The sequence below is a fragment of the Plutella xylostella genome, chromosome 13 (assembly GCF_932276165.1).
Source record: "Plutella xylostella chromosome 13, ilPluXylo3.1, whole genome shotgun sequence".
Lineage (NCBI taxonomy): Eukaryota > Metazoa > Arthropoda > Insecta > Lepidoptera > Plutellidae > Plutella > Plutella xylostella.
In genome coordinates, this window is record NC_063993.1 from 6465026 (window position 1) to 6491486 (window position 26461).

At 39.6% G+C, this 26461-nt stretch overlaps 1 protein-coding gene across 1 annotated transcript; it reads left to right on the forward strand.

Moving 5' to 3' along the window:
- Positions 1–9186: 9186 nt before the first annotated feature.
- Positions 9187–21233, forward strand: LOC105380185. Its single transcript, XM_011549687.3, has 7 exons — positions 9187–9401; positions 10629–10828; positions 11331–11479; positions 12250–12395; positions 12752–13005; positions 13315–13479; positions 20927–21233. The coding sequence occupies exons 1-7, from the start codon at positions 9206–9208 to the stop codon at positions 21173–21175; spliced, it is 1359 nt and encodes a 452-aa protein (XP_011547989.3). The 5' UTR covers positions 9187–9205; the 3' UTR covers positions 21176–21233.
- Positions 21234–26461: the final 5228 nt, after the last annotated feature.

The following is a 26461-nucleotide window of genomic DNA, read 5'->3' on the forward strand; positions in this document are numbered from 1 at the left end:
CAAGCCAGTCAGTGCACACAATACAATTTTATAGAGCGACATCTCTTTTTTTTACCTCTATTCAAATACGAACGCAACATCGCCCTGACATCGGCGCGACTACCGTTTCAAAAATAATTACTAGTTGTTTTTAGATATATTTTCTACGACAGCGATAATTATATAAGATAATTGAGATTATCTTTAATTGTATTTTTCACTGTTTGTAATATATTTAGGTAGGTACGGTAATTATTTCTCACCGTAGGTAAATCCCCTTTTAATTTGGAGCGCCGCACTTAATAAAATGGATACAGGGACTAAAAAATATATATTATAGTCTCAGATGTCCAGACTCGTATTGAAAAAGTGCCCAGCCCAAAAAGGTTTGTGATCTCTGATTTGTCTAAAATTGATAACTGTCAGAATTCCGTAAGATTACTAATAACAGTATAGGCACTTATGACTTACTATACTTACTTTGTTTCACTTAGATTTCGAGAGGTTTAGAGATTTTCCTGAGGGAATCTCAGGGTAGATACCTAATATACTTAGTATCCTATAATTAGCTTATAATTTTATATGCTATCTTAGCTTAGGTCTCCGTATATAAAAACGTAAAAATCGATTATTTATTTATGTTTTGAAAATGGTCGGATTCCTTTACACGACGCTTGGAAAATAATCTTATTTGAACTCACATAATACCTATATGAGGCTATTTTTCTTAGGAAACTTTGCACCCAAAGGTTCCATTTGGAAATGTCGTAGAAAAAATAAATCATCTGCTTTTCTCTTGCAACACTTTACATTGTAGTCAAGTGTAGAATTTATTGTTATTTCCGTTGCTTACTTTGCTTTTAGTAACGTATTTCTGTACTTAAGGTACAGACATAAAATATTTTCCAGACCATTCTACACCTCGCCACAACGAAGCTAGTGCCCATAAAGAACTGCTTCTTTTCATGAGCATAATAATATTTGTTTTCTTTACTGAAATAAAAATGTAAACTTTATAATAATGCATTTAAATATAATATGAGTAATTATGTTCGTTAATATATGCTTTACGTTGGTAAGCATGTTATAAAAAATACAATCGATTGAAAATGACTTATATTTTTAACCAACTAAAAAAAGTATGTATGCATTTTTGATACTACATCAATTAGAGGTGGTAGGAATATGTCTGCGAACTAACAGGTTTAGATACAATTCTCCACCGATGGACCTTCAGGATCAGGACAGCGGCAGCACACGTGACCCTCACAGTCAGGTCTACCTGTGGCGGTCACCCACTGGAACTCCTCAGGGCCAGCCGGCTCAGCGGTCCCACATAGCACTCCGTCCCGTGGGACGCCCCCGCTTGCCCCTACGTACGGCAGGGTTGCTGGAGCCTTGAATTTTATCTTCAATTTCTGCTCAGGCATGTGCAGAATCTCTTTCAAAGTTGGTGGTTCTTTTTCAAATTTGATCTTCTTCTTTACACGCTTTCCCTTTTTGAAAGCAGATGCCTTTGGCTCAGGGAGTGACGCATTTGTAATAGACATTTGTGGTGCAAGATTATTTTTAAAATGAGTCGGATCTGTTGCGATGACCTAGTTCTTCCCCGTTCTTCTGATGGATCCACAGCCTATAGTTGTTTCTGTGGTGACCCTTGACTTAGCTGCAGGTTTCTTCGAAACAAAGAGACCGGAAATACACTTGCAGCAAACGCAGTCCTCGCCGTGGTCCAATTTCGAGTAATTCATCCTTTAAACATATATATTTTCTATTTTTATACGGTTCTTCAGTTCTTCATATAACAGAGTACCAGTTCCAGAAAAAGTCTCCGTAAAGTGATATTTATATTACTTACAAACTGTTCTCAATTCAATACACACTGAAGTAGACCCAACGCGGAGGGCATTACAAACACTCAAACGAGCATTTCTCATTTTCCAAAGGAATTCAACTGAAGATACCTTCATACACTGCGTTGAATAGCTGGGGGATCCCTCCATTCCGATAAAGAAAAGACAGCGATCAATAGAATTTTCTATCTGTATTTCGAATACCGATGAATTCTTAAAACATCACTTAGGAAAAATAACCCAGTCCCGAGTTTTCCTTTGAAGATATTCAATGCTTTAACATAGGTATCTCAACACAATGGTGGAATAAACCAGTCGTAATCCGTATGATGTATTCATTGGCTGGGGACGCGACGGAGCTGATAATATTGGAGATTATCAAACTTATATGTTCTACGGTACTGATTCATTTGGTGCCAAAGATGTATTTCTTGCAGAAGCCAAAGCAGCAGTTTCCGCAGGCAGCCAGGGCGGCAGCGGAGTCAGCGCTGGCGCCGGGCGCGGGCGGGGGTGAGGGCGCGGCGGCAGCGGGGGCGGGGGCTGCGGTCCCGTGGTACGACCGGGAGCGACACCCGCAGCACACGCAGCTGTCGTTGTCCGGGTGAGAGAACCTCCGAGGTATGCTGGCAGTGGCACCCTCCATTACTTGTTTAGTTTTGCTGCACTTGTGGTATATTGTAGTCTTGTTTAGTGGTACATTATGAAGTTTTTGTTTGTTTTGTTTGTTTATTTATAATTCTGCTACATTAGCTGTCAGCGTGACTTGTAATAATCATGGAAGCATCATGGAAGTAATAAGCACTAATAAGTATATAGGCACTACAATAATAGATAAGCTTCTTATAGGCCACTTATAGGCAGATAATCCACTACAGACAATAGGCTATCTACCTCTATTATTTGATTACAGTACAATCTTTGTCTCAAAATCTTGCAAAGTTGCAATGACTTGAACATAAATTAGGTGTTGAAATAATTATGTTACCAAATCTTAAAAAATTATAAATTATGAACCGGAGTCTAGTTCCCCGAATGATGTTAGTATCCAACTGACGGTCGAATGGCGTAGTGGTTAGTGACCCTGACTGCTATGCCGAAGGTCCCGGGTTCGATTCCCGGCAGGGGCAGATATTTGTTTAAAGACAAATATTTGTACTCGGGTCTTGGGTGTTGATATTTATATTTAATATGTATTATATCTATGTATTTGTGTAGATATATCAGCTGTCCGATACCCATAACACAGGCTCTGTCTAGCTTGGGGTCGGGTGGCCGTGTGTGAGATGTCCCCACATATTAACTCCTAGGCCATCAGCCTGCTAGTACGTGCTGTTACTAGCGCTGGCCCAATGACAGTATCTTATGTTACGTGTATTTATCGTACTAAGTAAATATCATAAAAGATCAAGCAGGGATTTTACTATTCTCCCTAAAATAAAGCAATTTATTTTCCACCTCCCTGTGAAACCGCCACACTTAGTTAATAAACACATTTTTAATATTTAAACACAGCCAGCACGTTAAAGTTAGCTGGGAGCTAGTTTAGTAAAAGGCATGACATAAATTCGCGTAGCCCGGTCCCGCCGGGCCAGCGTGCATGCGCCACTATTTTCATTCTGCCCACGTGAAAAAAACACTCAACTCCGCTCGTTTGGCCTTTGAAAATGGTTTTTAACTTTTCAATCCTAGAAGATTTATGCTTGTGTCGGTGTTAGGGAACTATGTAGGTGCTCGTATGGGCAACAGTTTTTGTTTTGCAATAAAGCTGTATCCATTCAGTGAGATCTAATGTACTAGTGTGTCCGGTTGCTCGGGCGCGGTATTTCATTGACTCTGCATTCATACTGCAATGGACTTCCACTACTACTTCCAACGGAGTATACATTTAATGCTAATAGTTCATAAGTTGGTACGTAGGTTCAACAATCGTGGTATACTGAATGTTATGCCGAAGGAACCGGATTCGATTCCTTAGGACTAACGGTGACAATGCCCTCTGTCTATAAACGATGGCCCACGGTTCAAAAGAAATAGGGTATAATTGAGAGGATAGCATTACCAGTACTTAGAAACACTACAGACTGCCAGCATAAAATGAAAGATTTACACTTCTAGGAATATCTTTAAAAAATAAAATTTTCACTTAATACCTACCTATTTCCGTAAGCACATGATTTAAAGGATGATTGCATCAAAACACGATTTTATTTTTATCTATCGAATGTACCGATAACCTTAGGTCCCATCGGAGAAATTCATGTCTGCCGGATTAGAAAACAACGTCCCGTGTGCAACTCGTAGGCTTAAACCGTTCTTTAATGCAAGCCGCGACCGATTATCCGATAGTCATTTAAGGTATACATCCACCTTTCGGTATCGCACGTTATCGTACAAACGGATTGTAATAAATGTATGGAGAAACGGCTTAAGCAATGCTGATGAAGTGGACACAATTGTGTGAATTTCGACATAAAAAAATACTGAATGCGATGCGTCCGTTGCGTACGACGCCGAAAGATGGACGCTTACCTTTACTCAGATGTAAATTGAAACATAAATTGCGATTAATTATCTCGTTTGCTTTACATTATTGATGACAAGACTGATAAACTTTAACGATTATTGATAATGCACTAAGAAAATAATTAGTTGATCCACTGATAACACAAAGATATCAGTTTGATTGGTCGTTACATCAGCATTATTAATTATGATCCTTTGTTTTTCTTTTTGAAAACTAATAAATTGTCTCATAAACGTGTAAATTGGGTCGGTAATCCCGGTGTGATTAGTTAATCCCGGGAAAGGCCACGCCTCCATATGTGCGAGCGGCGTGCCGTCACTCGCGATCACGCGAACATCACTACGTAGACTTATAGGAATTTAGATACGTGTTTATAATTATAGTTACAGTAAATTTTTAGGGTTCCGATTGCCAAAAGATAAAAATGGAACCCTTATAATGATACATAGGAGGTTGTCCATCAGTGCGACCGTCTGTGCGTATGTCTGTCTCTAAGTCCTTTATCCCGGAAACCCGAGGAAATATCGAGGATCTATATAATTATTATATTCAAGTAAGTACACACGACAACGTTAAATGGTTGGCAGGGCACACTAACGCAGTTAATGTATGTGTGTGTCGGCGACGTCGACGTAATTATTTAGTTCTGGGCAACCCACACACGGATATTGTAAGCATGTAGTTGTGCCAGTGACAATGATTCATTGTTTTTATGATATGAGGCAAAATTTTGCAAGGCATTTTAATAGATTGAATGGCTCAGTTGGTATGATACAAGACTCACATTAATCGGTGAAGTGGTTCAAATCCCACTGAACTTACAATATTCCTTTTTTGTTTTTTAAATAAATTTAATTTATTTTTTAAGATGGTTAATAATAGTATTGTAGTATATACGAATAAAAGCAACACAGAAAGTAAATGAAACAAGTTATTAAGTGTTAAAATTACCAAATTTATTCTTGCCGTAACATAAACATTACGGATGTTACGTTTTTGTTGTTTTTCGTTTTAAAACATAGTTGTAGTTTATATTAATAAGGAAAATTTTCAATTTGCAGTTTTAAATCATAACAAAATCAGACAAGGATGGACTGGCTGTTTTACTAAAGTAAATAGGCAAGTCATTAGTTATATGAATCAACATGTTAATTAGCTAGAAATAAGATAACTTATTCTAACCTCAGTAACAATAACATCATTAACACATTGGCTTACCCATAATTGTAAATAATGAAAAGTATTTAACAAAATAACTAAAATCTTATACAAATGGAAAAATAAAAATTACTGAGCTAACCCGAATAACTATAATTTTCACCACTTTTTCGCCATAATATCTTACGTCCATCCTTGTCTGACTTTTCATCACTAAATATCACAACATTGTTGCACCAATCAAAGTTTAAAATAGTCAGTCGCAAAACGCACTCTGTTTCGACGACGCTGATCGGTTAGAGCAATTTTCTTCGCCGGCCTCCGACACCGCAACCCAGCAGCACGCAAGTGAACCCGTACAGTTTGTAGGGATAGAGGATAGATTATGTGTTGTGGCCGTAGAACGGGTGCTGCAGAACGGATCAGCGCTATGTGCAGCTACGATTTCTCGATGTCGTGGTGATGCATCCGTATAGACGACTACTGTCTACATGTCCCGAATCTGCGCATCGGTGAACCCATAATTGAACAGTTCTCCTCTGCAAACAAAAAATACAAATACTTAGCATATACAAATACAAATATTCTAACGGTCAAATAAAATTATATTTGCAGTTCTATGTTACTTACCGATATCATTAAACGTCTTGCGATTTCACTAATTGTAATATTTTGTTCATAATATATAGGTAATACAATTATCTCCGCCTTTTTGAACATGGTTAAATGACTTTCCATAGTGACTGCCAAGATAAATTAATTATAAATTGACAAATCACAAAGTGAATCACTATGCAGACGCAGAGGTGAATTGTCACTAAAACTAAAAACTAATTTCGTTTATTCATATTGTATGAGGGTAGAATGGTTTTACTTCTCAAATGAAGAACGAATCATATATTTTTAGCGAAGAGAAATAGTCGACAGCTATGCAGCTTGTAGTCATTTGTCAATTTCAAATAAATTTATTTTATACTCAACAGCGTTTAAATTAACGCTAAATTTAAATAAAGTAAAATAAAAATACCCATCAGTGGACTCGAACTCACGACCTATGTTTCATAAGTCTAACATTCTACCAATGAGCTACGAAATGTATAGACTCAAGCAGTGAAATTTTGCTTCAAGTCAATTTTATAACTATTTGACTTACTCGACCGGTTGATATTTTTATGTCACAGCTGGTGTAAGGGCGTTTGCCTACGCGCAAACTCGTTTGTGCTGTTGTGTGTGTGTGTGTGTGGTTTGTTACTGGTGTATTTACCGATTTCTGCTTTATTGCACACATAGACCACGTTGGTGTGCACACATACACTACGTTTGTGTGCCCTGCCAACCATTTGGAGTTGCCGTGTGTACCTACCCACCCCAATGCGTACAATCTGAAATTAAATATGTCCACATTCTACATGTTGTACCTACACATTGAGGGAAGAATCTGAAAACTTCTAATTTATTATGTACCCGCACTTTATGTATACTTTATGGCAAAAATATTTAATTTGTATTTGTAGTAGTCGGAATCATGTACGGAACACTTCGTACATGATTCCGACTCGAAATTCGCCGGTTTTTTAACCGACTTCAAAAAAAGGGATCTTTTTTTATATATTTTTTTTGTAGGTATGTTTACCGATTACTCCGCCGTTTATGGACCGATTTTGAAAATTCTTTTTTTGTTGTATTTGGTTGAGCTTCCAGGTGGTCCCATTTTTTTCAGAATTTTATCTCACCCCCAAGGGTGGGTAAAGGGGTAAAAACAGGGTATGAATTTCCATTTTGGGCACCTATTAACCGATTCTAATGAAATTTAGAACGTTAATATAGTTCTTATAACAAAAAAATATGATAGTGACCTTGAGCTGATCTGATGATGGAAACGGAAGGCAGTCAAGGGAACTCCTCAACGGTATATAGCAACTACCTCGTGTTTAGGCTTCAATGATTCGTATTGACTAGTAGGACTTATTTGTATCATTTGCATCTTACTTTTGATTGAAAATTAATGCAAATAAACTAAAAACAATAAAATAAAATAATATTAAAAATAAATTAAAACCAACTTCAAAAAACAACAAAAATGTAAGAAATAATTTAAGGTTTACATCAATTCTATGTGACAGTACAAATATACCTAAGCAGGCTGTTCTTTTTTGAAGTTGGTGCCATACTTCTTCAGATTACTTTGTCACCGCACTTTAGGTACTTACCTACTAAGAAAATTATACTACTTATGTTCTACAGGATGTTGCAAAAGTCTCAATCTGCACAACTTTAGTTTTGGATCAATGTTTTTTTTTCTTCTCCGTAGATTTTTGTTGGTCAAGTTACTTGATTTGTATGTTGATTTCTTTCACGAATTTTCCTAATTCGTCGAATTTTTTTTTATCGGAATGACGAGTGAATCAGCATTTTTCGGATTAATATTCCACCTTTGCAACGAAGTACTTCCACCGTATATTATTGGTTTTTATTTCAGATTTAGTCCTATAGTCGTCTTCTTCATTCTTGTGAATGAATCTATATGATTTATATTTCATGTTTGGTAACATTGATTCATTGCCGATAGGGACACAGATTGCGTTCGGTATTTTGCGTAAATTGATTTGCTTACTCGTACATTATACCTACGTGCCTAGAGAAAGTTGACTGCAAAAAAGGTACAAAAGTAAAAAGTACCTACTTTAAGTAAGTACAAGAACCTAATGTCAACTTATCACTCATAATATCGCTCCAAAAAGTAAGAAACAAGAAAAAAACTCGTTGTGATATTTTTTAATACGATACCCGTGTTAAATACGCCTGGGATATATGCACAGACCTACGAGAGTTTTTCCAAAAGTTACGGGACAATCTAGATCAAATTCATGTTCGTAATGAGTTCTAAAAATTAGAATTATCATGATTCATGGCGACTGAAGATGGCTCATGCTACTTTATTCAAATTTTATGAAGAATCTAGAAGTGTTCAAGGCACGTTCTTATCCGCCGAACCCTGGCCATTCAGCGCTAATGTGACTGGATAATTTTCACCACCGCGGTGACAAACTCTAAGCTATAACTAGTGTTGATTCCCTGAGGAAAGAAAAAGAATCCAAACTTTACATAGGTAGTAGGTACATACGTCGGTTAAAAATTACATCCAATGGGCTGTTGTGGTGTAAAAGCACATCATATTAGGTAATATGATGTGCTTTTACACCTACAAATCATATACTTAAGTAGCTAGCTACCAATTAGTCTAGAGTCCATCTGTGAATATCGTACGTCGCCATATATGTACCTACCTAAGTATAATGATAAATAAACAAAGTGCATTATCTTCATACAACACATACATCATACTAAGCTCAGCAGTTTCACGATAAAAATCAGACTATTCAGTATTTATCACAACCTGAACAAAAATTCCCAAAATTACCCATTCACCTCACGATTACTGAATCAAAATGATTCTTACAATACAATCCGGCTGCCCAATCTTTATCTTGGGCGGCTTACAAGGGTATTTAGGATGCTTTTATCGTGTTAATTCACGATAGCTAATTTTATACTCTGATGATACGAACGTCTGTATAAAAGTCAAAATGTTGATAAAAGATTACATAGTGCAAGGCTTGAGCGAGCCGTCGGGCACTGTCCGAGAAAAAAACTCAGTATTCGTTGTTGTGTAATAAGTTTTTATTGCATAATGATGTTGCGTGGTTGTGTGCTGGTGGTGGCACTCCTGGCGAGTGCATGGAGTCTTCCTGCTGAGTTGCCGGAGCCGGGGCGACTAGCTCTGGAGCTGGGAGAAGAGGAGTTCGAAGACTACCTGGACCAGTACCTCGCGCTGCAGCAGGCGAAACAAGCGAGCAACGTCTCCGAATACCTGAGGACCCACAGCGGTAAGTAGGTAATCAAAAAGTGTTGATTCCAATTAATACTATTTCCAAATAATCAGGAGCAATGAAAAAAGTGAAAAAGTTCCACTTGCCATGACGTTCCATATGTCTCCGGAACTTATTAATTAAGCCTCGTATTCACTAGGCGACAAATTGTCGCAGAACCTGTCTAGGCACATGTCGTCTACGTGTCGCCGCGACGTCGCGCTCTGTTCTGCGACGTCGCACGCGACAATACAGCGACATCTACGTGTCGCAGAACAGGTTCCGTGTTTTGGCTCGCGAGACAGAACTTTCTGCGACATCAGTCTAGCGCATAGAGTATATTTTTTTTACTAGGTCTAGCGACCGCTGTTGCAGAGTGTGGACGCGTGCGCGACTTCTGTATCACGACATGTTACCAAAATGTTCTGAGAACACGCACCGTAGATGTTCTGTAACAGTCTCAGAACTTGTGCCCTAGTGAATTCGAGGCTTAACTGCCACGACAACCTCGGGCGACATGTCGGCGGAGACTGCTGGTGTGGACAAGCAACATGTATCACGACATGTTACCAAAATGTTCTGAGAACACGCACCGTAGATGTTCTGTAACAGTCTCAGAACTTGTGCCCTAGTGAATTCGAGGCTTAACACTATCGTGAGAGTAGGTACTCTAGCTGTTGTGCTAAGATTTAAAGAATAAAAACTATTCATATCCATGGCCGGTAGTGGCTGGATGAGAAAGGTGGAGGAAATTGTGCTGTGGCCACTTGAGGCGCTCCTTAGGAGAGGCATATCTCCAGCAGTGGATGATAACGGGCTGATGATGACCATGATGAATTTACACATACAACATAACTTATCATAATATCAGTTTAGGAATAATCAGACATACAGTTTTTAAACACCCAGAAAAAAATGTGATAAGTAAGTATACCTAATTCCTATAAATCTGTACTTCGTAACAGGAACTAATGCGGAATGTCCAAAGCCATGTTTCATAAACACCAGATCAACTTTAATAGAAACCTTTATACAGCAGTCACTCTGGTAATCATAAGTACACTCACGAGCAATGATAAAGTTTCACCTGCCATTGACGTTCCATATGTCACTGAAACTTTTTCATTGCTCGTGACATTGAGTATGAAGAGGGGTAAATGGTCGAAGGAAGAGGGTACACCCGGATCCGCGTTGTTCTATGGTTCGTGAGTGTAGTTCAACCATCCCCTATTGTCCTCACCCCAGGATGCAACTTCCGCGTGAACGGCGACCTCGGGCAGCCGCAGCCGGTGTACCTGCGCGGCGCGCGCTACCTGTCAGCCGCTGACAACTCGGGGGTCATCCATCTGGACGCGGGAGAGAAGATACGTGTGGTGTGCGTGGGGAATAACCGACACATCGCTCATGCGGCCTTGCTTGATATGGACAGCGTTGTTGAGGATGGTGTAAGTTTTGACATCTTCATAATGCGCTCAGCTTATTGCTAGAGTTGAGGAGGCGCGGCGTCGACTCTAGTGCAGTGAGCGGAGCGCCTATGATTTTGGAAACGATCGTCAAGTGTTACAGGTTTACAGGATGTTGCAAAAAGGAAAGGGTGCCAACTTTTGTTAACTAAAACATTAGGCTTACTGTATGCTTTTTACATCATCATGCATATGTATATAGAGAAAGGAAAAAGCGCTTTCCTGATAAGCTAGCCTTGCCAAACCTGCCCTCGCTACACGGGTAGCAGACAATAGTTAGATAAGGAAAGGATGCCTAGCAGTGCTTTAGCGTTGCAGATTGTATAAGTACCTACTTAAATTCAATAATGGAAAATCATCATTATCATCAGAGTCTTTCCCCATACTTCATCACCGTAAAAGCGCTCGCAACACTAAGACCGCAATCTGCATTACACATTCCTCCGTAGGAAGCCATATATTCATACTTCTAAAACGTTAACAGAAAGCGACATGCGTGAACGGCAACATCGTGTACGGCAGCGGCTGGATGAACGACGAGACGCCCTTCGGCGAGCTGGTCTGCTCCGGCCACTCCGTCAGCACCGCCGAGTACACGGGGGAACGCTGCTATAACAACAACCACGTCATCAGGTAAGAATCTAGTGTTTTCGACGAATGTCACCTCTAGGATATTAGGGTAAAACTAGATCCTTCCCAGCCTGCGGCCGCTACAAGAGGTCAGTATCGACGTCGATAAACTCGTTTAATGCGCGTTCCTCCAATCACTGCGCCGTATTTATGGCGAATCGAGATATATAGTGACAATCGATAAACTTCTTGACCGACTGCTTTAGACAGTAGGTGACCGGTCGTGGCTGGATAGGGATATGACTGAGGACAGAGTGTATATAAGTATACTGGCGGTTCTTAGCAGGAAACTATGACCAACAGTGGATGATGACTTTATTACTATGTATGAAGTTTCGTAGACACTGTAGCCCAGTTCCCAACCTGGCTACGCTAAGTAACTACACCTACTTACACTGAACCAATGATTTCTAATTTGCTAGATTTATAGCAACTTATTAAATGTTAGCCATATCTTGTATAGATTTGATTCAGCTTGAATTTTATCAGTTATTGACCCGAAGGAGGTCAATGTTTAAGACATCGTAACAGTTCTCCTTTGTAAACAAAATTATTAGTACCTACCTGCTTTCAGGTTAATAAATTAACGCCGCTGTTTTTATTCTTCTACCTTCTGCAGACTTACCTAGCCATATTGATGTAGCTATACCATCACTTAAAGTCGCCCGCGATTAATAAAACGATATTGGACGGACAATCGATTGTTGATGAACTGTTCATATTCTGTCTGAAATTAAAAAATAACAGACTTTACATAAATGTTTTCATTCCAGAGTCGGCCACGTGGTGGACGGCGTGTTCCACCCGTGGTACTGGTCGTGCTTCGACCAGGCTCGCCTGGAGGTGCTCTACGTGTGGTACGAACAGAACCCGGACAACGCCGTGCACCAGACCAGCGTCTCACGACCCGGCTGGAACGGTGGGTGCAACCAATTAATTTTCCTGCAGCCGCTACATGAGTTCGTTATCGACGTCGATAAACTCGTTTAATGCGCGTTCCGCCATTCACAGCGCCGTATTTATCGGTTTTCGATAGCTCTTGAAATCTACTTCCAAACTGAAATATGTAGTTAGTTATCATAGTATTCATCGGCTTATGTAAGATGTTAATAAGCGCCCCAAGGCACAAGTACTGCTTGGATAAGGCTGAAAAGAGATTTTGGTAGTGATTACCTAGTTCAAAATTAACAGAACGCATTCAAGAATTTATCAAGACCTCAAATTTTGAACCCCATTTTTTTCCCTTCATTCAATCGTTATTTAAAATATTTCCAGCCGGCACCTTCTACCCAGGAGTAGCCATCAACACTCAGTACACGCAAGTGCAGCAGAAGATAGAGATCGCCGGCTACGTGGGCGAGGAGTTAGCGGACAAATACGTGACGGCCAGGCAGTACCTCGCCCGCGGCCATCTTAGTGCCAAGACGGACTTTGTGTTCGCCACCGGCCAGCGGTCCACCTTCTTCTTCATCAACGCCGCTCCGCAATGGCAGCCGTTTAACGCTGGCAACTGGAACTGGCTAGAGCAGGTATAATACACAAACATACTCACAGACGCCTATTAGCATACTATATGTATTTCATTGACTGTTGCCGCTGTTGATTAGGAAGATTCTAGAGCTTTGCCATAAACCGCTGCGTTCCTAGTGGAAAACTGGCTCTGCTTTTATCAAAAACATAGGCAGCATAAAATGAGGAATAGAAGAGGTTTCGGTAGGTGCCTAATGAACTAGAATAATCTACTTCCATAAACAAGTAGAAGTGTAACCATGAACCCATTAGAATCCATCTACTGCAGCATCAAACAATTACACAAATAACCTCATTCTATTTCCCAGAACCTGCGCGCGCGCATCGGCGTAGCTCGATACCGCACGATGGTGTACACGGGCACGTTCGGGGTGAGCCAGCTGCGCGACCAGGCCGGCCGGCTGGTGGACATCTACCTGCACCACGACGCCAACAACAATCCTCAAGTGCCGGTGCCGCTCTACTTCTATAAGGTACGTGTGGCATAGAGCCAAAAGATTGAAGGCACTGTGTGAGTGTGCCTACATTTTCGATAAACATTGGCAATTAAAGATAACAACGCGACTTGATATTTATAAGCACCTACTTAGCTATATTGAAACGAAATTATTTTCAAGCATAACTACTACCGTAGTTAGTATTATAGGTGTAGTGTCTACTTTCCTCGCACTATTTAGTTTTATAGCCCCTAAAACTAAATGTCGCCCGCTGAAATGTCGCGGTCGTAACTTGGGTACCTAACTATTTATAAGAATAAAATTACTAAACGAAATGAAAAACTCCTGCTTTTTATATGAAATTAAGGTCAACCGGGGCCATTGCGCCACAATACTTTGACTTTCATATTCATTTGATCATAACAAACAGACTATACGCCCTATTTACCCGCGAACGCCATAACAATAACATCGTTTCTTTCCCGCTCTTAGATTTTAATCAGAAAAAGTGGTAAATTAGTGATAAATGTACAAGTGACTTATATCTACGTATAGCTCATTCCATAAGCTACAAAGTGTGATAAGTGTCAATTCACAATTCCAAACTATATGTGAGTAATCAACATAAACATTATAAATATTTTTCGTAACGGTCAAACTGCACGGACGTTAGACGCGGCGCGTGGCCCTCCCGCCCCGCCCCCCCGCGACCAGCTACTGCTACACGCACACATACGCAGCGCTGTCTATGCACGGATCTGTTGCCACGGAACAATAATAAAGAAGAAGTATCCTTCACATTCACACGTTTGATCTCACGGACTAATAATAAAGAAGAGTAGTTTTACACCAAAATGCCACCCACTAATAATTATGGAAAATGTGCAGGCTGCCGTAATAATATACCAAATAAAGAATTTATTAACTGTTCAATCTGTGGACATAGGTACGATCTCCAGTGTGCTAATGTCTTAGAAAAACTATTTCTTTTAATGGAATTGGAGCACAAACGCAAGTGGAAATGTCAGGAGTGCCTTAGTAGACGACCAAAAGGTGACAATTCGAACACTCCTGCTCGCGCGGTAGCTGCATCCGTCTGCGAATCCCCATCGGCAACGTCCAATGTCGCAACTACTAATGCAAATGTGACCACTCGTGCTAAACGGAACCCGACGTCATCAACTACTAATACCTCCCCTGATGTTGAAAACTACGTCACCGAAACCATGTTGCGAGACATTTTAAAACAGGAGCTGACAGGCAGTTTTAAGCAAACCATTAAAGAAGTAGTAGCAGTCGACCTCAAGGCTATAAATGATTTGATCTCTGGTTTTCGCGATTCGTTGTCATTTTTTAATGAACAATTTGAAAGTATGAGAACTCTTATATCTGAGAAGAATGATACAATAAAGAAACTAGAAGCCGATAACACTGCCCTGAATTCAACCGTTAAAGATCTTTCAGGAAGGTTACATCTTGTAGAACAACACATGCGCGATAACAATATTGAAATAAATGGAATACCTGAAAATCGATCTGAAAATTTGGTGGAATGCTTTAATAAGCTAGCAATTGTAGTAGATAACCCGCTCAAGAAAGAAGATATAGTAAACGTAACCAGAGTCGCCAAAATAAATAAAGACAGTGCCCAGCCTCGAGCTATAATAGTTAAACTATGTAAAAAAGAAGACCGTGACTCAGTTCTGGCTGCTGTTTCTAGATTTAATAAAAAGAATCCTAAAGACAAACTCAACTCCAAACAACTAGGCTATGAAGGGCCCCAAAAACCAGTATTTGTATCGGAACATCTCACTCCAACCAACAAATCACTGCATGCTGCTGCACGGATTAAGGCTAGAGAAGCTGGCTACAAGTTTGTCTGGTTTAAGAATGGCAGAATATTTGTGAAAAAAGACGAAACAAGCCAGCGTTACACCATCCACAACCTGGACAGTCTCAAACATATAGTTTAAATTAGTATTAAGTAGTTTATTTTAAATACCTATAAACGTGATTCTTTGATCTCAATTTTTAAAATGTTTGATATTTATTATCAAAATGTTCGTGGTCTTCGGACCAAGACAAATGATGTGATGAACAATATTTTGCAGTGTGATTACAAAGTAATAATTTTTACAGAAACTTGGCTTAATTCTAGTATAAACATCAGTGAGCTAATTGACTCTAGATATATTGTATACCGAAGAGATAGACGTGAAACCATTAATACTAAAATTGACGGGGGAGGAGTCCTTATAGCGGTATCCCGTGATATACAATCTGTCCGAGTTTCTAATTATGAATCTGATTGTGAAGATTTATGGGTCAGTGTACAAGTTAAAATTAATGATACTATTCAAAAAATTGCCTTATGTGCTGTTTACTTACCTCCGCCTGTTAAAAAAGATACTTTAGATAATTATTTGAATAATGTAGACACAGTAATGAATGATGTAGACAATGTTATCATAGTCGGTGATTTCAATCTTGGTTTTCTCAGTTGGAGTAGACATTCTAGTAATAGTAACCATATGATACCCACCAATAGTAAAAATTGTAATTTAGGTTACTCTCTTATAGATTTTCTATCCATAAATAATTTATATCAAAGCAATAATATTTTAAACATTGACAATAAACTGTTGGATCTCGCACTTAGTAACATTCCCGAGGTTTCTATATCGGAGCCCTTAGACTTACTTAGTAAATTAGATACTAAACATCCTCCATTGTTACTCACTATCCCATCTTCTAACATGGCTTACCTTCGACCTCGTAATAAGACCCGATATAATTTTTTTAAAGCAGACTATACCAACATTTTTACTGAACTCTCCGAAATTGACTGGCTTACTGAATTCGTAGATTGTGAAAATACTGATGGAATGGTTCAAATATTCTATAAAATAATTAATGAAATAATCGATAAGTATGTTCCTAAGCATAAAACCTCTAAATCTAAATGGCCACCTTGGTTTACTGTCCCATTAATAAAACTATTAAATGAAAACCATTTTAGACCACTGCCCTACCATACCAACTACTGTTCCAATAACGCTTTAAAAAGAATTATGACAACGTACAATAAAAGATTCAGTAGCCTAGAGATATTTTCAACATCAAGAAATGTTTTTACTAATAATATCAGAATAAATATTGCAAATACACCGGGTTCGGAAGGTGTTTTAAACGATGAGTGATGGACATATTTTATGTTACAGACAAACCGCACACAACCACACACATACACACATACACAGCACACCAACACTCACACTTGCTTGCGTATGTAGGTATACTATAACTTTTTTTCTTCATTATTGCATTAATTTTTAATTTTATAATGTTTTAAATGATCATGAATTTTTGTAATGTAATGTTAATGTTTTTGTATATTTTGTATTTTTAACGGTACTTAACGAATTTTATATTAATTCTTGTTTTAAAATTTTGTATTAAGTATCTAATTGTGAATTTTATATTAATATTTGTAATGTTTTAAATATTGTGTTATAATAATTTTGAATTTTATATTAATTTTTGTAATTTTTTATTTATTTTGTAATGTTTTAAACTTTGTATTAATTATGAATTTTATGCTAATCTTGAATTTTTAAACTATTTACTAATTTAAGCTAATATTTTTGGTGTATAGTCGAAGCATATAATTGGCAATTTATAGTTGTAAGTTATTCTGTGATAATTTTCCCTTGTACATTGCTGTTTGTTTCGCAAATAAATAAAATAAAATAAAAGGAAAAATTAAGGAAAAAGTTTCGAAAGTACAATAACCCTCGTGATAAATTAGAATTTGACTTGATAAGAACCCAGTGTCACAAATTAACAGCAAACTGTTACAGTACTTATAGATCAAAGTTGGAGCAAAACATTCCAAAGAACCCAAAAGCGTTCTGGGGTTTTATGAAAGCTAAGAGAAAATCATCAGCTTGTCTTCCAGCTGAAATGAAAAATGAGGGCTCTATTGCTGACACCGGTCCTGATATTGCTAACCTTTTTGCTTCTCATTTTTCATCAGTTTACACAGTCAATTCTATTACTACACAATATAATGAGAACAGTCCACCTTCATCAACTATTTCCCCTAACAACATAAGTAATTTGTCCAATTTAGTATTTACTGAAACGGATATACTAAAACAATTGAAGCAAATAGATATTTACAAAGGTGCTGGACCCGACGGCATTCCTCCTATTTTTGTAAAAAGATGTGCATCTAGACTAACTTTTCCTCTTTATCTCATTATAAATAGTTCCCTCAAATATGGTATCTTTCCGGCAGAGTGGAAAAAGGCAAGAATTATACCAATCTATAAAAAGGGCGATCAAAGTGATATTAAGAACTACCGACCAATTTCTATTCTATCCTGTTTTTCTAAAATATTCGAATCACTCATGTATAAATCTCTATCTCACACCTTTCGAGAACTGATTTCCGAATTCCAACACGGTTTTATCAGCGGCCGCTCAGTTCAAACCAACTTAGTTGAATACATCTCAGAACTAGCTGATGCACTTGATAAGGGACATGAAGTTGATGCTATTTACACAGATTTTTCTAGCGCGTTCGACAAAGTTGACCACAATCTATTGCTGCATAAACTTAATTATTCAGGTATTAAGGGATCTTTGTTGCTTTGGTTTAAATCATACCTACACAATAGACCACAAAGTGTTGTTGTTAACGGTTATGACTCTAATATTTATCCTGCTGTATCGGGTGTACCGCAGGGCTCTCATCTTGGTCCACTTTTATTCTTGATCTTCATTAATGACATTACTTCCTGCATTCAACATTGTAAATTTTCTCTCTATGCCGATGATCTTAAAATTTATAGAACAGTTAATTCCGTAAACGATATAAATCTAATTCAACAAGACATAAATAGGATTCAAATCTGGTGTGACAGAAACAAAATGTGTCTCAATATAAATAAATGTTACTTTATAAAATTTACCAAAAAGAAAAACCCTTTAGTATCATTGTATAAAATTGCAAACCAAAATATTAGTCAAGTTCTGGAAATAAAAGATTTAGGCGTTATACTTGATAGCCAACTAAATTTTAAAAGTCATATAGACAGTGTCACTAAAAGAGGGGCTCAGATGCTTGGCTTTCTAAAGCGTAATACAAGGGGATTTAGTAATAAAACGAAAATCCTTTTGTATAACGCTTTGGTTAGGAGTATATTGGAGTTCGCAAGCGTGGTGTGGAACCCGCACTACGCCGTGCACTCGCAGCGCCTCGAGGGCATCCAGCGCGCCTTCACCCGCCACCTCGCCTTCATCAGCCCCGGCATCTCACACCGGTGTCCGTACGAACAGCGGTTGACATATTTCAATATGATTTCTTTACGGCATCGACGGATTCAGCATGATCTCATGTTCTTATATAATGTTGTTAATAATAAAATATACTCTACTAATATCTCCAGTAAAATCAAAATATCAGTCCCATTTAATTACCCGCGTAAACGTATAACCAATTTATTTCACTCAAACCATTCCAGAACCAACCTCGGTGTACACGCTCCACTCAATAGAATGTGCAATGAATTCAACACTATAAATAGTAAATTTGACAATTTGGATATTTTTTCGGATAGTCTTGCAGTTTTTAGAAATAAGGTACTTAGTGCGATCTCTAACTAATAATGTATAACATATTAGTGTTAAGAAGTTGTTTTTGTTTTTATAGTTTAAATAAGTTTATATATCTGTTTTCATGTCAGAATTTTTAAAGAATGTGAGTTAAAGTTTTATTTTTCTTTTTGTAATACTAAACTGTATTTTTAATTATGATTATTTCTATGTTTTGTTATGTGCCTAACAAGTGTTGAGCATGTCTGTAATTGGTACATGTTATTGATAAGTACCTCTCTAACCTTTCTTTTATAAGTGTATTGTAACATGTACTGTTGATGTGCCTTATATAAATAAATAAATAAATTAAGTTATAACTTGTGATACATATTAGGAAATTTTATCTAGTTTCATATTTTGATGCAATTTTGTAGAATTTTAAATATCTTCTACGTGTAAACGACGTTTCTACAAAAAATGGCATTTTTAGGCGCAATAACCCCTAGTGGGGCTAATGCCTCTTTCACTAGTTTTGTGTGCTTGGAAGAGGTTTTTACAAGTTTAAGTAGATATAATTTATAGAATTACTATTAACGTAGCTAATTATTAGCTTGTAAACTAAATACTGCGCTTAGTTAAGGAGAATCAGTTGATCAAAAATTTTTGGGGCTATGGCGCCTACGTAGCCTAATTTCTTGTAGTGGCATTTACCCCATCCAAGATTCCAGGGGTGCTAAACATTTTATTTATGAAAAATTTATTGGACTTAAAAAAGTATAAATACTTACGTGACAAATTAAAATACAGTATAAAAGCATACAAGGGCATATTTTTTATAATTTGCAATCAAACCAAAACTTTAAATTAGTAAGTATACCAATTTTAGAGTCTGACGGAATTTTAATCATTACTAAACTATTAAGAGTTTTAAAAACAAGTGGGATCATTCTGTTAATATGACTATTTTTTATTTATTATATGATTATTTTCTATATACCGTGTTAACAACATTATAGTGTCGACGACACCAAATGACGCAATTTTTTAAAAATATTTAGTTATTATATATTAAAATTATTTACGTTTTAGTTGGATTACCGAACTAAGAATGTTAATTCTGATACGCCGTTAAATGTTCTTCAATATTGCAGAAGGCGTCATTAACCTAGTATTTTTCGTTTAGGAGTAATTTGGTGCTCATGTCACTGGAACTTTTTCATTGCTCGTGAGTGTATTAAATACATTTATCATAACATAAAATGTTTAGAGCCTCTGAAAATGGGGCTATTGCGCCGCAATAGAGGCAATAACCCCATCAGCCCAGAGGCATTTACCCCAAAATAAAAGCTAAACCTACAATTTTGTAATTACATATTGTGTCCGAATCTTACGTTACTTCAATAAAATAATCAAAACAATATGTAAAGCAACAAAACAATAACAGTATTTACAGTTAAGAAACATAGATTCTTTTAAACAAACACACATTTGGAACGATTCAAAAAAACGTGTCAGGAAACCTGAGGTGGCCGAAAGAGGTGAAAAAATTAAAATGGCAGATTTGTTAAGAAAATTAACCCGGATACGACATCTATTGGTCAGAGGTAAAAGTTTCAGTTACAAAGATAGATAGCAGATGACTCCAGTAGTTCTAAAGTATGTGGTTCCGAGGATAAATGGATTCGAGGCATTAGCCCCGTAGGCGACTTGGCCCCGGTTGACTATAGCTCATTATCTCCATTAGCCTGAAAGAAACCCTGGATTTTGATGAAAAACGCATGTCTTTCGCTCATAATACCTCTCCCATCACCCAAAAAACAGTTTAGGTACCTATATCCGTCCTTAAAGCTTATAACACCGTCTCATTTGTCTTTTCCTGCAGGTTGTATACGACGAGTCCCGCCAACTCGGCACTGCGTTCGTCAGTATCAACAACCCTTACTACACTGAAGAGGAAGTGAAAGCCCTGACTTTCTGCACTGACAGATGTAGGAACAACCCCGACTTCGCCTGGATCGGCTGGCAAGTGGACCGTATCGACCTGGGCTACAGCTTCTGCTGTGACGTGGACGATTTCAGAAGAACCATTCCCCATCTACCCGCTTTCACCGTGAATGGGCTTTTAGTGTAGCTCGTTTACACGGCAAAATAATAGGAGGACACAATAAAATTTATAATGGAAGACTGAATGTTAATTTATAAGTAAAATTTCATTTAACCACTGTGTGCTGCATAACAAAACCTAATAGGTTTCTATACGAAGCATATACTACACCTACTTACTTACGTAACAAGGTAGGTAATCAACTTTTTTATAAGTACAAAAATTAAAATTAAAATGATTTTAAAGAAACAAAAACATGCTAAGTATTCTCTTTTAATTCGGCCTACCTCTACCCACCTGCATTGTCTCAATAGGTATCTGCTGGAAACCTCTTTCCTCTTCGGTTAATCATTATCGTAGCGAAAGGTGGCGAAAGCAAAAGCATTGGTTAGTCAGTTAGCGTCAGTCGCGATGCGCCGAATATCATCTAACCGATGAACTAACCAAATTCTTAATCTTATTAAGCTGTGTACAGACTGGCCAAACGAACGCCAACAAACGAGTTTCATTGACCTTCGTTGCTGCAATCTGCCCTGTATTATGTATGTATCCATCGTTGGGCGTTCGTTGGGCCGGTCTGTACGCAGCTATAGCGCGAGAGGCCGTTGCTAGAGCTTGGACAGCAAAAGATGTCCCTGAAAAGAGTGGCTTTAAAAAAAGATATTTACCACAGGATATCTTTGAAATTGAACTTCTTTTTCTTTGGACTCACTTTGCTGGCCAAGCGTCCAAGTGAGCTTGCTTGGCAAAGCAAAGCAAAAGCCAAGAAAAAGGCGGCAATCGGCAAATTTCAAAGGTATCCTGTGGTAGGGCAAAACACCCAGTAACTGACCACCTTAAGGGAGTTGTCCCAGTAATTTATCTGTAGCGGGCTCAATTCTTATCGCTTATTAAATCCGATTTTTGTTTTAGAAACTAGAATAACAGAACTACATTCCTGAGTAAATAGCAAACATGTAGAAGTTACTCATTTTTTATATATTTTTGCAAACAAAAAGTAGTGATTTTCCCAGTAACTGACCACTAAAATCTAGTAACTGACCACACTCGATGCCAGTAACTGACCACCAATTTAAAATGGTTTAAAAATGGAATTATTATTAAATCTTATTATTATTTATTTATTTGATTATTTCATGTAATAGTACCGATCCTCTGGTCTCTTTTAATGTGTGACACATCACTTTTGCTCAAGGTTTCTTAACTGAAAAAGTGCATTAAATTAATTAATCAGATTAATGCATAATTTAAATGATATCTTAACCTAATAATCAACCATTTATTTATTAAAAACACAAGTTTATGCATTTTTGTTAAATACTAAAAACAAAGGAATAAACACACATGCACATAGTGAACACGCATTTTAAATTTACAGGTTTCAGGGAGATTAAGTGGTCCCAATGTAATACCTTCAGATAAGTCACAGAAAGGGCGATTTTGTTTGTCCGGAACAAGCCAGGATCAGTGGGACAGGCCCATGAATGCTTCATGGTGCCAGAAACGAGCATTTTCTTAAATGATGATGATGACCTTCCGACCGATTTCGGCCATGGCGACTGCCATCGACTCCTAACTTACTGTGACGCCTGAGGCGCACCAGCGCCAAGACCTAATTCTGGCGCTGGTGCACCTTAAGATGGCTAATATAGCCAATTTTGGCGGTGAACTTCCTCGCACAGTGTGGACAAGTAAGAACACCGCGTTCATAATTGTAGATAATGGCCGCAGGTGGCCGGTCTCGCAGTGCATCACGCTTTGCATTTAATTCTTTTTTGCGGCGCTCCTCGTAACCAGCCACCCTAGCCTTCACCAATCGTCTCCACTCGGGACGTCGTGCTGCCAAACTCTCCCAATGTGCGGGTTCGATATCGCATCTTTTGAGGTGCCTTTTCAGGACATCCTTGTACCTCAAGAGCTGACCACCGACCTTACGTTTGCCCTCTTTCAGCTCCGAGTACAAGATGCGTTTCGCGACCCGCTCCTCCGCCATACGTGCCACGTGGCCACACCACCGAAGTTGTCGCCGCATTAGGTACGACTCCAAGCCACCAACATTAGCTCGGCGCAGTACTTCGGTGTTTCGCACGCGATCAGACCATTGGATGTTCATAATACTTCTTAGACATTTAAGGTGGAATCGATCTAGCGTGCGAATGTGGTGACGATACACGCACCACGTCTCGGAGGAGTACAGCAGATTCGGCAGCACGATAGCCATGTACACCGAAATTTTTGTGGCCAGTCTCAAGTCATGTGAGCAGAAGACCCTGGAACTCAGCTTGCCGAATGCTGCGGCAGCAGCCCCGATCCTACTGTTAATTTCAGCGTCAAGGTCGCACTTGGATGAAATAGTGCTCCCCAGATAACGAAATTTATCGACCTGCTTCAACAAATCTTCGCCGATATGTATTGCCAGTGTTTCGTGACCGTGCATGTCCAAGGACATCACTTCTGTCTTTTTAACACTGACTTTCAGGCCGAATTTACTGCACGAAGAGTGGAAAGCAGTCATTAGTTGTTGCAGGCCATCTGGGGAATCTGCTGCAAAGCTAAGATCGTCTGCATACATGACCTCAGTAACCATAGCGTACGACACTTTCGTAGATGCCTTGAGTCTAGCCAGGTTGAACAATTTCCCGTCTGTGCGGAACCTTATATGGACACCTTGGGAACAACTCCGCAGAACCTCCTGGACAACTACGGCAAAGTATATGGCGAACAGTGTGGGTGCAATAACACAACCTTGTTTCACCCCACAGGTGACGGGAAAGAAATTTGACTGCTCGCCATCCACTGTGACACAGCATTGCATGTTGTCATGTAGTAGTCTGAGAAGCTCTACGAAATCCTCCGTGCATCCCACCTTCTGCAACACCAGCCAGAGGGACACTGTCAAAGGCCTTCTCCAGGTCTACGAAGCAAAGGTATAGGTTTTGACCCTGTTCCCTGCTCTTCTCCTGTAGTTGGCGGATTGCAAAAATTGCCTCGCACGTCCCTCGGTCTGGTCGGAAGCCGAACTGGGTTTCTGGCAGGAATTGTTCTGATAATGTCATAAGGCGGTTTAAAAGTATTCGGGCAAAGACTTTTCCACAGACTGAGAGAAGAGAGATACCGCGATAAGAGTCACAGTCAGAGCGATCGCCCTTGCTCTTGTAGAGAGTGCTGATGCGTGACACTAGAAAATTTGGGACTCGCCTCAGCTCCCACATACGAACAAAGAGCTCCCATACCTGCGTGTGTAACTCCTCACCGCCGTACCTCAACAACTCCGCTGGTATGCAGTCGATGCCCACCGCGCGCTTGTTGTGGAGCTGTTTAATAGCAAGGACAACTTCCTCGCGTGCCAGTGGCCTATTCAGCTTCTCACAGACTGGAAGTTGCGGCAGTAAGCTAATATGTCGTAGATCGGCTGTTCGATCTACATTCAACAGTGTTTCAAAATGTTGTGCCCATCTGTTTAACACATCATCTCTACTTGTAAGAAGGTGTTGCCCATCTAAGGATCGCAAAGGTACCCTTATGTGAGACGATGTGCCGACCAGCTTACGTACCTCGGCGTGGAGCTCCCCGAGCTGTTTTGTTTCAGAAAGCCACTGGATATAGTTGGCTTTTTTGAGCCACCACCTATCTTTAGTTTCCCGAGATATTCTTCTGAGTGCCTGGCTACTCTCTTTTATTTCCGCCGAATTTCGATCCTTTTGGTTCCGCAACAGGTGTCGGTGTTTATCGATCGCTTCTGTGAGCATTCCGTCGTTCTCGTCATACCAATCCTCGTTCTTTCGAACCTTTAGACCCAAGACGGTAGTAGCTGAATCCAGGATACGAGATGTCAAAACACTCCAGTCAGCATCAATGTCACCTGTCTGTTCACGCGGTGACGGTAGTTTCTTAGCTAAGGCTTCGCTGTAACTCTTTCTCACTTGAAGACTGGTCAGTTTGTCTACGTTAAGACGTGAGCATTTCGGTTTCTGAGACCTTCGTGGAGGAGAGAGACGGATATGCATCTTGGTGACAACCAGGCGGTGGTCGGTCCAACAGTGTGCACTGCGCATGACGCGAGTTATCTGGACACAGGAAACGTCGCTTCGTCTAACGATAGCGTAGTCAATCAGGTGCCAGTGCTTGGATCTTGGGTGCATCCACGTAGTCTTGTGCTTAGCGGGAAGTCTGAACATGGTGTTCGTTATCGCAAGGTCAAACTGGGCACAAAGACTCAGCAGCAACTGTCCATTGTTGTTCATGTTACCGACTCCGTGTCTACCCAAGACCCCAGGCCATGCCTCGTAGTCCTGTCCTACTCTGGCATTGAAATCGCCCATGAGAAGGACTTGGTCTCTAGGGCGCACGCCATTGAGACACTGTGTCAATTCCTCGTAGAATTGGTCCTTAATATCATCAGCTTTATCCAGCGTAGGTGCATAGACACTGATGATATTAAGGAAGTTGTTGTTTAATAGGTGCAAGCGTAATGTGGTGATGCGGTCAGAGATATGGACTGGGAACTCCCCCAGTTTCCTGACAAGATGATTTTTGATCGCAAATCCAACGCCTGACCGTCTAGGTTCAGCGGCTGTGGTACCTTTCCAAAAGAAAGTGTAACCCCCGCCGTGTTCCGTAAGCTCCCCCTCATCAGCAAGATGTGTTTCACTGAGGGCCGCTACATCGATGTTGAAGCGCCGGAGTTCTCTTGCTACAATAGCGGTCTTACGCTCTGGACAGGCGTTGTCATTGCGATCAAGAAGCGTCCTCACATTCCACGCCCCAAAAGTCATAACCGGTGTTTTTTTTTGGTACAGTTTATTTTTGTTACTTCGACCGCGATTTTTGTTGATGCGGAGGCAGCCGCGGTTGCTACCAACCTGAATTTAGGGGTAAGCCTTTTTTAGGGCACCTTTTCTAGCCCCTTCCCCATGTGGAGAGAGCAGGGCCTCCCTGAATAGGGCTGCTCTGTCACTCTGGGTGCTGCCGAATTCGCACTGTCACCCCAATGCAGTGCAAAAGCGACCACGGCGTTATAGACACCCCCAGAGCCGCCTGTGTGCAGACTTCAGACAAAGCCCGATTTGCATCAAACCGGACCTCTCTACCTCGGTCCATCGCCACAGGACTTTCAGACGTAAACGGAGTCCTTTTATATGGAAGCAGTCAGGTACGCAGGATATATTAAGGTGCACAGATGTACGCGCAAACACAAGTGCACACACTCGTCCCCCCCTCTCTGTATCCGATGGAACGGAGAACCGCTACGACCGGGGAGAGGTTTGGATGATGTGTCTGGCCGACGATTGCTAATGCCCTCTACCGTCGCCC

Excerpts from the sequence above, each read along its gene's own strand:
- LOC105380185 (XM_011549687.3), top strand. The coding sequence starts at position 9,206 with ATGATGTTGCGTGGTTGTGTGCTGGTGGTGGCACTCCTGGCGAGTGCA. Across the intron at positions 11,480-12,249 it reads AACAACAACCACGTCATCAG|AGTCGGCCACGTGGTGGACG; the intron begins GTAAGAATCTAG and ends TTTTCATTCCAG. Across the intron at positions 12,396-12,751 it reads CTCACGACCCGGCTGGAACG|CCGGCACCTTCTACCCAGGA; the intron begins GTGGGTGCAACC and ends AAATATTTCCAG.